Raw genomic sequence first — 12,838 nt, 5'->3', positions numbered from 1 at the left:
GTCGTGTTAAATAATGGCACGGTGGAGAAGATGTGGCTTATAATGCTGTTTAGGGGACCTCACTGCATACGCTGTGATAGTTACTCTCGTCTAAATGCAAATGTGGAAGTTGCAGGTATGCTTACGTGTGTGTGCACTGCACGGTTTTGAGCGCAGTTCTCTTCACTCACACCTCCACAAATATCTCTGCTGATCACCACACCGAGGTGCACCCCTTTACACTCGTTTTTTGTTGTTGTTTGCTTCAAAGTCTTTGGTTTTATAAATGCATTCAAAACGAACGATTAAATACATTCAGAGCATGACATTTGCACGTATGTACGTACTGTATTTTGTCCATATATAAAGACGCATTTCGTCATGCATTTGATTAAGAAGTGTGTGTTGAATCCCCTCTCAGTAGTCCTAATAACTGAACCCCACTTCATTTAAGATACCGATGTCCGCACCAAACTTGTATTCAAAACACCACCTTCTGCCAAGTGTAGAGGGACACCTTTTATGACAAAATGCGGCAATCTCGCTGGTCAATTATCAAGAAACACTAAATGCTGCACAGTATGTCCTCTATCTAATCGTCGTGTTTTTCTAGATGCTGCTGCTATGAACGTGAATTTTTAATCATTCGCAAGACGCCATCCTCTCACTTAAGTGTACATATCTTAAGTGTGCATATTGTATTTAGTTCGAGTAGACTGTTTACAATTTGGTTGAAATTCGGTCAAATTACGTCTACTTCCGGGTTGAGTGAACGCTGGCGCGTCTGGCTGCTGCTGCTCATCTGAAGAAAAACTTCAACTGGGACTTTTAATTGTCCTTGAGAGTTTTGAAATGCGCTTATGAATTAAATTTATTATTATTATTATTATTATCTCATCTCATTTTCCGTACCGCTTATTCCTCATTAGGGTCGGGGGGGTTGCTGGAGCCTATCTCAGCTGTCTTCGGGCACGAGGCGGGGGACACCCTGAATTGGTTGCCAGCCAATCGCAGGGCACACAAAGACGTACAACAGTCACTTTCACACTCACACCTAGGGACAATTTGGAGTGGTCAATCTGCCTGCCATGCATGTTTTTGGAGTGTGGGAGGAAACCGGAGGACCCGGAGAAAACCCACGCGGGTCCGGGGAGAACATGCAAACTCCACACAGGGAGGCCGGACCGGGACGCGAACCGGCGACCTCTGCACTGTGAAGCCGGTGTGCTAACCACTCGACTACCGGGCCGCCCATTATTATTATTATTATTATTATTATTATTATTATTATTATTATTATTATTATTATTATTATTATTATTATTATTATTATTATTATTATTATTGTTGTTGTTGTTGTTGTTGTTGTTGTTGTTGTTGTTGTAGCAGTTGAGGAATGAGAACACACGACTGGCTGGAGCACGTCTTTATTCCAACTGCTAACAAGTGGATCTGACATCTGACTTGAACATAGAAAAATGCTGTAAAATATTCTCAACCTAAACACGCCCCCGCTGTGCACCTTCTGGGTGAGATGCCTGGTCCCCAGAACACGCCCATAACACCCAGAAGGAAAGTCAAGGTGAACATTTGGTAAAGGGCTTGACCAGCCTGCCACAACGACTCCGCAGTCTGTCGTTCGGTGATGAAGGTGAAATTATTCGGGCAAGTGAGACCTGTGTGGGGGAACGACACTCAACCCTGGCATGCCGCTTTGCTGTTGTCCGTTGGTGGTGCTGTTAATTCTCCCTGCCATTAGGTGGCGGTTGTTCTTGTCTTTCCAGGTGTAGACAGCTAAATTGGTAGGGCGCCATAATATGTCTACTGCTGGAGTTAATCTTTGTCCTCTTTTGACGCGCGAGTGCACCGTGTGTTCTGATTGAGGTAAATGAAATGTAGAGGTGGGTTGCCATTTTGTTTTCACAATTGTTCCGTTTATTTGTGGAGTCTGAGAGGAATCTGTTAGTTTTTTGTTTTCGATTGGTGATGTTTGGTTTGATAAATTATATTGTTATTTGGTGTTTTGATAGTATGACGTTCACACTGTGAACATTTTCTTTTAATGGACTCGAGTTGTAGTTTTGGTTATCCCTGGACGTGGGGAGAGGGGAGCCCTTCTCTTAGCCTACCTGTCACCCTAACACAGGGGTGTCAAAGTCATTTTTTGCCGCGGGCCACATTGTAGTTATGGTTTCCTCTCGAGGGCCGTTATGAATTTGGGTAACCCATTAGAATGTTTAAATCCCTTCAAATATTACATATAGAGCACATAGCAAATTAATGAATAACTCGTTTTTAAATCTGAAGTCAAGAATAATGACTTTTATTGTGGTTGACATCCAAAAATATGAAATTTTGGCTCAGATTTTAGCAATCATCATGGAATTTAACAAGTTTGATTTGCTTTCGCGGGCCGAAAAAAATGATGTGGCGGGCCGGATTTGGCCCGCGGGCCTTGACTTTGACACCTGTGCCCTAACATATCCTATAAAGGTGATAATTTTTTTTGAAATTTTAAGCATTTTTATTCAAGCTTTTGGGTTTGTTTTTAAAATTACCTCATCCATTACAACCTCCATGCAAATATAGAAACCATCAATACGAGACTAAAAAATTGTAGCACCTCGATCAACAACATGATAGCCATTCTAAATTACACCATACTCTTACAAATGATTGGATTTGCCTTTATTAGTCTCGCAGTGTAGACATTTACATTTCACAGCAGTTAAGTGATGAATGGAATGACAGTAGAAAAACAAAATACATGAGCTGCTGGAAAGGCAGCTGTGACAGGTTGCAAAGTATCTTCTTTCGTATTTTGGTTGCATTCGCATAGTTATATTGGTTTACAAGTGATATACAGTAAAGTCTCGTTATATTGATATTCAAGGGAGTCCGAAAAAATATCGATATAACCGGGACTATCGATATATCCGATCCTGCGCCGAACTGCATTAAACAAAAGCCGCCAAAAGAGGGCAGCCAAGCGCCATATAAGAAACGGAGCTGGCCATTAGCTCCCTTTTTTTGGGTCAGAGATGTTCCCCCAATGTTGCCTCAAAATTGCACATATAATTCTTTAATGATTGTAAACATGTATGCTTTAATCTTCAGAACTACAGTGTATTTGAAACATATTCATAACTGGATGTGTAACAAGAAAGCATATTATCCGAATCTGAAGCCATTGTTTGGATTCACAAGCAATGCAAGACGTCTTGGCGTGAAGTCATTTTTATTTGCATTTGAATAAAAAGTGACATCGGCTGTCCTTTAATACACAGTATGGAATGTTAATAATTTTCAAAATCATTGCGCTTCAGCAGACAAAACAAGAAACATTGTTGCAAAAAACGATTGCATTCATATACAGTACAGTGGGCATGTACATAACACAACAGGGAAACTGCAACGCTTACATCTTACTGTATTATGTATACAATTTAAAAAAGTCATCAATCTTCTTCTGCTTCCCATATTTACCTTTTAACACAAACACTTCAATCTCATCCGCTACACACGAGCTAGCGTCTGAAAATGAAAATGGCTCTGCTACACGGGTGTTGGGCACGTAACCAAGTCACCTGACCAAGTTGACCAATGGCGCGACTGATGGCGTGACACGTAACCTAGACACGTGACCAAGTTGACCAATGGCGCGACCGATGGCGTGTCACGTGACAAAGTCACACGGCCAAGTCGACCAATAGCGCGACCGATGGCGGCTCATGTGACCAAGTCGATCAATGGCGCGACCGATGGCGGCCCACATAACAAGACACGTGACCAAGTTGACCAATGGCGCGACAGATATATCGATATAAACAACAAAAATGGCCGGCAGGGGATGAAAAGGAGCACCGTAATAACCGGATTATCATAATAACCGGGTATCGTACTAAACGGTACTAATTATACATAAAAAGACTACAAATGTGCAAGGGAAATGAAAATATTATCGTAATAAGCGGTACTATCGATATAACCGATATCGATATAACGAGACTTTACTGTATATCGAAAATGTTTATTTAAACAGGAACGCCTGCTTCGGTTAGTGTTTCGTGTCAGTCCGATTTAGATCGTTGGACAGGAAGTTGTTGTGCGCATACATTTGCATTACATCTGGGCATTCGAAGTAAACCACTGTTGAGTCAAGACGTATCGCACTGCTTGTCTTGTGGTTTTTTTCTGGATCCCACAACACCGTATCTCCCTTACCATAGTGGAGAGCGCAACACAGCCACTCTCGCGATGCCGTCTTGAAGTCAAAAGAACAAAAAAAAAAACTAAACTAACATAAAATGACAACAAAGACAATATGACACACCAAGACAGTCATTCCTTCTTAAGCACTATCTGTACCCTATTTGTTACATGAAGCAGTTCTAGATGAAAGAGGAGAGGATCAAAGCATCTTTTCACCCGTGGATCAGGGACATTATGGTGGAATGTGCACGGCGACTACAAGCTAAATGTTGAAAACAAACATGCAGCTGTAGCATCCATTGATGAAAAGAGATTGTCTCACATCTCCTGTCCCACATAAATCTGCTTCAATTCCAAGCCGCAGTAGTTCCACATCCGCATCAGCGCTATGCGTTGATGCTCCTTTATTCTTATCGCGTGCTCCTCAAGCATCATCCAACCAGCCGCAGACTGTCCGACAGCACCGACTTGAACATCTCGCTCAGTTCTCCTTTGAAGAGTGCCACCACAACGGTGTAGCCCACGCAGGCCGGCACCAGATAAAGAAGAGCGAGCTGAGCGTGTTTGAAAGTATGCATGACGAAGATGGTGAGGCCCAGTCCCAAGATGCAAGCCAGGAAGCTGGAGTAGAAATACGTCCTGCTCAATGTTCCCTCTAATTTTTCATGTGTCTGAGCAGACACACAAGCTCCCTGAGCACACTGAGGACCACTGTGAGCAACATCAGATGTGTACGCTGTGGCCACACACCAATACCACACCAGTATCACGGCGCATATGGGCAGGGCACATTCGCGCTGTTCTGATCCGATTGGCTGCGTAGCGTACGCGAACTGTACAGCCTTATTGCCTGGACACCTGTCACTCATTGAGTTACATTGCAAAATGTGCGCTGCATAGATGTTCTTGTGCGCTGAGTATGTGCAAGTGGCGCGCGATTGCGCACGCGCGCAGCTTAGAGGGAACATTGTTCCTGCTGTTCTTCTTCAGGCTGACGTCAAATCGCTGCAGCAGCGCAATGAAGATACCCGGGATGACAATGTCGCCGAGACCCAGCATGGCAAAGTTGCTGGCGCTGAGACCTTTCTCCAATAAGTCTTGAAGGAAAATCAGTTCAATTGGCGCCTCCAAAGACTTGGCGACGGTCACCATGACATTGGTACTAAATACCTAGAAGATAGTATAGTAGACAAAGAGGCCACCCAAAAGGATACTGACATTGTTCATGTGCAGAAGTTCCACCTCGTTGAGGGCGAAGGCCAGAACAAAGATTACAATTACAACACCCCAACCTGCCACCTTCAGAAGTTCTCTGACGATTCAGCTATTGTCGGCCTCATTACAGAGGGAGACGATAGGGAGTACAGGGGACTGACAAAGGACTTTGTGGACTGGTGCCAGCAGAATCACCTCCAGATCAACACCGGCAAAACCAAGGAGCTGGTGGTGGACTTCTGCAGGAAACAATCGTCACCTGCACCATTGAACATCCAGGGTTCGGACATTGAGAGGGTGACCTCCTACAAGTACCTGGGTGTTACTCTCAACAATAAACTGGACTGGACAACAAACACGGATGTCCTAATCAAAAAGGGACAGAGTCGCCTCTTCCTCCTCAGGAAACTGAGGTCTTTTGGAGTTCAAGGGTCACTCCTAAAGACTTTCTATGACTCTGTGGTGGCATCAGCCATCCACTATGGCATTGTCTGCTGGTCAGGCAGCATCACCACCCGGGACAGAAAAAGACTGGAGCGCTTTGTCAAGCGGGCCAGTTCTGTCGTGGGCTGCTCGCTGGACTCTCTAGAGGAGGTGGGCAACAGACGGACGCTAGCTAAACTAAAAGCTATGACGGACAGCCCCTCCCACCCCCTCCTGCCCATCCTGACAGCTCTGGGTAGCTCCTTTAGCCAGAGACTATTACACCCGCGCTGCAAGAAGGAGAGGTACCGCCGCTCGTTCCTACCGACTGCTGTCAGGCTTCACAATTCCCAATGATCACATGTGAAAAAAAACAAAACAAAAAAAAACTGGACACTTGTAAATATGGGTTGTTGCAATATATCTAAATGCATTTCTTGATTCTGCACTATGTACAGTCTTGTTTATAGAACGGTTTTTGCACATCTACATTTGCACAGTATACAGTTGACATTTTTATTTTGTTATGCTTAGAATATCTTGTTTTCTATCCTTTCACTCCCACCCCAACCCCATCCCTCTTCAATTGCTGCTGTGGACTGCAAATTTCCCCATTGCGGGACAAATAAAGGTATTCTGATTCTGATTCTGATTCTGAAAGAGATTGTTGGCGATCCAATGCTTCTTGAGAATGTACCAGACCCCGACTGCGCCGCTGGCAAGCAGACACACCAGGTTGTTGGTGTCAAACTCGTAGTTAAGAACCTCTTCTTTGTTGTCCTTGGTGCCCTGCGTGATGAGCAGCTGGTACTGCTTGTTTGGCACACAGGAGGGAATGACTCTGGACATAAAAGGACTTATCGCGTGTGATAGCTCCAGCACGCCGAACACAGAGAAGTACAGCGACAGTAGCAGGTTAATGTATGCTTGAGAAAACACCTTGAGGAAAAGGTAGAGTCCAAAGAGATTACAATTGGCAATGATTGGGAATCTGGTGATGATCTCCGGCATGTCCGAAGTGTTCTTGGACTTGGAGCAGGCCACGGAGCAAAGAGCTCCGAAGAAGATGGGCACCAGAGCCATGAGCACCAGGCTGCCATACGCCAGCGCCGTGGCCACTAATTTGGCCGGCGCGTTGAGGGGCTCCGTGGCGTTCAAGGCATCCATCAGCGCGGCGGCTTCGGCGATCTCCGGAGTCGACGGACTTTCTCTGTCCACGTCAGACATAAGGCCACGTTTCTTACACCAAAGATGCACCAATGAAAAGCACCTCTCACTCTGATGCCTTGACGTACTCTATTGTTATATTGTACTGTGTAGATATTGCGGCAGACATGTTAGTCAATCATGGCAGAAATCACTTTTATTCTCACTAACCAGTCAATAGATTGAAAAATGTCGACATAATTTGTAGTATATGCCACACTGCCACATGACGTCGCGGCAGTGTCGTAAAACAGGGTGGTTGACGGCAACAAGTTCAGGTGAAGTTAGTTGAAATAAATACCTTGCACAGACAAGTCGTCTCTTCTCGTTCCTCCGACATAACATTGGCGACGAAGATGGACTTCCACGCAGCACCCCTCCCCTCGTTCCTCGCGCTCCCCGGTGAGCCACCAGTCCCGTGGTCCCGTTGGTATGACTCGTTTACGACGTTTCTGACGGCGACCGGACTAAACGAGGCAAGCGAAGCACGCCGAACGGCTGTGCTAATACATAGCTTAGGTAGTGAGGGGCAGCGCATTTTTCGCTCTCTTGGACCCGCGCAGACATACGGGGATTGTGTCAGTTTATTGGCCCGACATTTCGCCCCACCCCAGAGCGTCATTGTCCGCCGGATTGCCTTTCGTCAAAGACGGCAACGCACGGGCGAGCCAGTGCACCACTACGTAGCCGATTTGAGGTGTTTAGGGGCCCTCTGTAAATTCGGCCGCTTGGAGGAGGAAATGATAAGGGATCAACTAGCGGAGCACACAATTGATCCCAAGCTACGGGAAAAACTACTATTGTCGCCTGATGACCTCCCACTATCGAAGGCTGTGGAGATGGCGTTCCAATTGGAGAACGCAGCACAACTAACGGCTCGGCTTGTGAACCCACCCGCACCTTCACACTCTCCCGCATTGGCACAGATTGTTGCTCCAACCTCGCCACTCCCAGAAGCCACCGCCACCTACGACTCCACCTCTACATACAACAGTGCCGAGATAAATGTGGCCAGACGTCAAGGGGCCAACACGCGCACGCCTTGTGCCAACTGTGGGTCTGCCTCGCACGCCACGCGCGCGCCCGCTTGCAAGGCCACCGGACAACGATGCCAACGCTGTGGTAAAATGAACCATTTCTCCAGCATGTGCCGCTCTGCCCCTACGTCGACAAACATATCATCCCGCTCCCTGGGCCGCTCGAGCCGGACCACCATCCACTCCCTGGGCTCCTGCACCAAGCCATTTAAGTGGTGCACAGTAGAGCTGGACGGAGTGAGCTTGCCACTCCTGCTTGATACTGCAGCCTCCAAGTCGCTGTTAAACGTGTCTACCGTGCGGCGCCTATTTCCTCGGCTCCCGATCAAGGCCAACGCCGAAGACTTGTTTGGCTACGGCCACACCAGGATTGGCATGGTGGGCACTGCCACCTTCACGGTGCGCTATGGCTCAAGGACTCTCCCTGCCTTCACTTTCCAAGTGTCCCGTCACGGCGCCAACCTCTTGGGCTTCGACTTGTTTTGCGCACTAGGGTTTTCCATCACTGATAATGTGGGCGCCACAATTCTGACAGTAACTACGTCCTGGCAGCATCGTTGGCCATCGCTCTTTATAGGGTTGGGCTGTATAACTGCCTTCGACCATCAACCACTTCTTGACCCTACCGTGGCCCCCGTGATCCAGCCCCTTCGCCGTTTGCCCCTCGCGCTGCGTGACGACATTGCAGCCGAGTTACAGAAACTCCTTGACGCTGGGATCATCGAGCGGATTGATGCATCGCCTTGGATTTCAAACCTGGTGGCAGCGAAAAAAAAGACGGGCGGTTTGCGGCCCTGTGTCGACCTCAGAAGGGTTAACAAGGCAGTGATCCCCGACAAATACCCACTGCCCACAGCAGAGGAGTTAGCTGCCAAGTTCCATGGATCAACTATGTTCACAAAGCTAGACCTGCGCCAAGGCTACCTCCAGGTTCCCCTGCACCCAGACAGTCGTAACCTTACAGCCTTTGTAACACACATGGGGGTTTTCCGTTACACACGGATGCCTTTTGGCCTCAGCTCTGCCCCCAGCTGCTTTCAAAAGATCATGGCCACCATCTTCGCAGGCATCCCAGGTGTGGTCGTGTACCTGGATGACATTGTAGTGCATGGTGCATCGGGTGACCAACATGACGGCCGCCTCGCCAAGGTGATGGATGTGCTGGCTCGCCACAACCTCACCCTAAATGGGGAGAAGTGCATCTTTTCGGCATCGGCTATTGAGTTTGTGGGTTTTCGCCTGACCGCCGATGGCCTGAGTCCAATACACTCAAACGTAGAAGCAATACTGCACCTGCCAGAACCCTCATGCCCCGCAGAATTGTCCTCTTTTCTGGGCATGACAGCCTTCTACTTGCGTTTCCTCCCGAACTACTCCGACACAACCACGCCACTTCGGGCCCTCCTAAAGCAGAACACCCTTTGGTCATGGACACCAGCATGCTCTGCAGCTGTTCGCCGACTCAAGACACAGCTCACCTCCCCACCAGTACTCGCCCATTTTGACCTAGACAGCCCAACATTCGTGACTTGTGACGCATCCAACACATCGGTTGGGGCTGTGCTGTCCCAGCTCCATCACGGGACGGAGCGCCCGATAGCCTTCGCATCGAGGTCGCTCACTTCAACTGAGCAAAAGTACTCGGTCGGGGAGAGGGAGGCCCTAGCCTGTGTGTGGGCATGTGAGAGGTGGCACATGTACCTGTATGGCCGTCACTTTACACTCCGCACTGACCACAAGGCTCTCACAGCCTTGTTGGCAACAACCGGGCCAGGGCATAAGCCGCTGCGGTTGTATAGGTGGACAGAGAGATTGCAGGCTTACAATTTCTCCACTCAGTTCACACCAGGAAGAGACAATGTGGTGGCGGATTTACTTTCCCGCGCCACCCCGACCCCTACACCGGACACTCAACAGGATTCCTTCGAACGCGGTTTGATCCTAATGCTCCACACACCCCTCGAATCGACTGTGTCACTGCAAGAACTGCAGGCAGCATCCACGGAAGACCCAACACTGACAAAGCTCCGGACTTTCATTCGAGAGGGCTGGCCCACGAAGGTCCCTGAGGAACTTGCACCCTTCCACCGGGTCAAGGGTGAGCTCTCATGTTGGAACGACGTCTGCGTGGCTCGGGGCCTTTGTACTGTGGTTCCCCTCACCTTGAGGCCCCGCATCCTGACCATGGTTCATGAGGGACATCTGGGTATTGTGCGGGTCAAGCAACGCTGTAGGGGCCTAGTCTGGTGGCCAGGTATAGACAGAGATGTCGAAACTATGGTCAAGGACTGTTCAGCATGCCTCGCAAGCGGCAAGACTGGCCAACCCCCCGCTTGCCCGTTGCAGCCCGTTGCATGGCCGACCCGCCCATGGAATCAAATCCAGGTCGACATTTGCGGTGAGCTCCATGCCATGCCTCAACACCAGCGATTCCTCCTGGTAGCATACGACCTCCACTCGAAGTGGCCTGAGGTCTTGCCGGCCGGGTCAGTCACAACCAAAGTCGTCACGGACTTCCTATCTTCTCTTTTCGCACGATGGGGTGTGCCTGACACTATCACAACAGATAATGGGCCTCAGTTCATCTCAGCAGACTTCACAGCTTTCACCGAGGCGAGGGGAATAAAGCATGTCAGGACAGCCTTTTATCACCCCCAGGCCAACGGGGGGGTAGAAAGGTTCAACCAAACTCTGAAGAATGGACTCAGAGCACACCTGGCAGACGGCCTTCCATTCTCTTCCGCACTCCAGAACACTCTGTTGCACTACAGAGCAACACCTCATGCCACAACGGGCGCCTCCCCAGCTTTCCTAATGCTGGGACGTGAACTGCAGCTTCCTCTCGACCGCCTCCGTCCTCCTGCTAGAGCCACACCCATGTCGGAGTCTTCTTCAGCCAGCAGAGTGGCCAACGAGCAGCAGCGCATGAAGCGACAATTTGACAAGAAGCACCGGGCGAAGCAACCCACACTTACCGTGTCGGACTGGGTCCGCATTCGCCGCCCCAACCGCTCCCACAAATTGGACTCATTCTGGACAGCACCACTCCAGATTACCGCCCAACTTGGACCGGCCACCTTCCGTCTGGCTGACGGGTCGCGTTGGCATGCCAGTCGCCTAAGGAGAGTGGCATCGCCGACTCCTGACGCAGATCCAGACCTCTCAAACAACGACGTTGACCTTCCTGTCACATGCCCGACACCAGTGGAACGCCTTGAAGAGCATGGTGAACCAGCCCTGCCGGTGGGACCAGAGCCTCGGCCAGCTCGCGTCCGACTTCGCCCGCGGTATTTAGATGACTACATCACAGACTTCTAATGCTCTGACCCCAGCCAGTGCTTAGCCTATTGCGTGGCAGAATAACCCACAAGGCTAAGCGGGGAAACCGGCAGTCTACCCGGTTTCCCTAGTTAGAAGAGTTTTTCTGGTTCCTTCGGGAGGGGGGTAAATGTAGTATATGCCACACTGCCACATGACGTCGCGGCAATGTCGTAAAACAGGGTGGTTGACGGCAACAAGTTCAGGTGAAGTTAGTTGAAATAAATACCTTGCACAGACAAGTCGTCTCTTCTCGTTCCTCCGACATAACATAATTGAAGAAGAATTTGAAATTGTGCCTACTAAAAGATTGGCAGGAACTCCTGAATCACATCGTGGACACAACTTGAATGGACAAAAAAAATCGACACAAACGTGGAATAGGACAACCAAGAGAAACTTCAGAAGCGAAATGAAGATACGTAATACACTGTTGCAATTGAAATTATGGAAGTTAATGGAAGAAATATATGTGTCGGAATCAGAAAGCCTTTAATCATCCCACAATGGGGAAATGTGAAAGTAGAATTACAACGTGAACTTCATCATAAACAGCAACAATAACAAAACAGGTGCTGTCTGTGACATTGTATGCGGACCCCTTTGCGCGTTGTGGCCATGGTCTTCCACAAAATACAGTAATATTGTGCTGTTCTTTAAAATACTTGTTGCATTTTAAACATTTAACCGATAGATGTCAGTGTAGGACAATTGTAAAAAAAAAAAAACGACTAAAACGCCTTCCTCAGTATGATGTTGGCAAGCACCCGAAACGTTGAGCATATTTAAAGTAGAAAGCATTTTGTTTTTTCATTTTATTCAAACATATGATTGGTACCCTGTTTTGTATTATCCACTTTTCATGTGGATGATGAAAGTTGACATCAATCTCTTCTGGAATTCAAACTTTCCCACACCCACTGAATGCATCACTGGAGATGGAGCTGCGTCTCCAGGCTGGATGCAGGACGCAGGCGAAAGGACGATGCTGCGTCAACATGTCGTCCGTCGTCTGCCTTAAATGAACAGTTGGCCCCAAGAATAGCATAAAAAAACCGAGGGCGGGGGTGGGGGCGGGGGGGGGGATGAAGGAGCGTGCATGCGCACCTTCCGATCAACAGCATCTGGCGTGCGACTCCAGCAGCTGGCGCGTAGTACGATGGGACGCCCCCATTTCGGTGGATCGCCCCTTGCAATGGCAATATTGCACGAGTAACCCCCCTTTTGGCTCGAACGTCTTGTATTCGTATCGTCTTGAAAAATGGCGACTGGGGCAGGCTGGCAGCCCGCTTACGGATCCTCGACGAGCGGCTCCAGCAGCGGCAGCAGTGGCGGCACAGCAAAATACGTCCCGTCGTCATGTTCTGCCAGCATGTTCTACGACGCGAGTTTAACGCTGGAATACACGCAAGACCTTCATTTGAAGATGAGTAAGAAGATTGCGCAGT

The 12,838-nt window shown here is 48.6% G+C and overlaps 1 protein-coding gene and 1 pseudogene across 10 annotated transcripts in view; one reads left to right on the top strand and one right to left on the bottom strand.

Annotated features, from left to right (window-relative positions):
* The window catches only part of LOC148903240 (protein FAM184A-like), a 66,350-nt gene that overhangs the window by 1,432 nt on the left and 52,080 nt on the right, over positions 1-12,838 (top strand). For 2 of the 10 annotated variants that reach the window (XM_088998413.1, XM_088998410.1), the window contains exon 1: positions 12,036-12,838. This exon is cut by the window's right edge and continues 8 nt beyond it. The exons of 1 other annotated variant lie outside the window; for it this stretch is intronic. In XM_088998413.1, coding sequence (XP_088854539.1) covers positions 12,652-12,838 — 187 coding nt within the window. In that variant the 5' untranslated portion in view covers positions 12,036-12,651. Of the gene's footprint in view, positions 1-12,031 lie in introns of those variants that run through there. 7 more of the 10 variants (XM_088998429.1, XM_088998443.1, XM_088998403.1 and 4 more) reach the window with 6 other exon arrangements.
* Positions 3,527-7,056, bottom strand: LOC148903242 (signal peptide peptidase-like; annotated as a pseudogene).

Source organism: Hippocampus bargibanti, linkage group LG01 (assembly GCF_051943395.1).
Source record: "Hippocampus bargibanti isolate YZ-2025 linkage group LG01, ASM5194339v1, whole genome shotgun sequence".
NCBI lineage: Eukaryota > Metazoa > Chordata > Actinopteri > Syngnathiformes > Syngnathidae > Hippocampus > Hippocampus bargibanti.
Note: the sequence above shows the minus strand (reverse complement) of the source record. Positions and strands in the feature narration are given on the sequence as shown.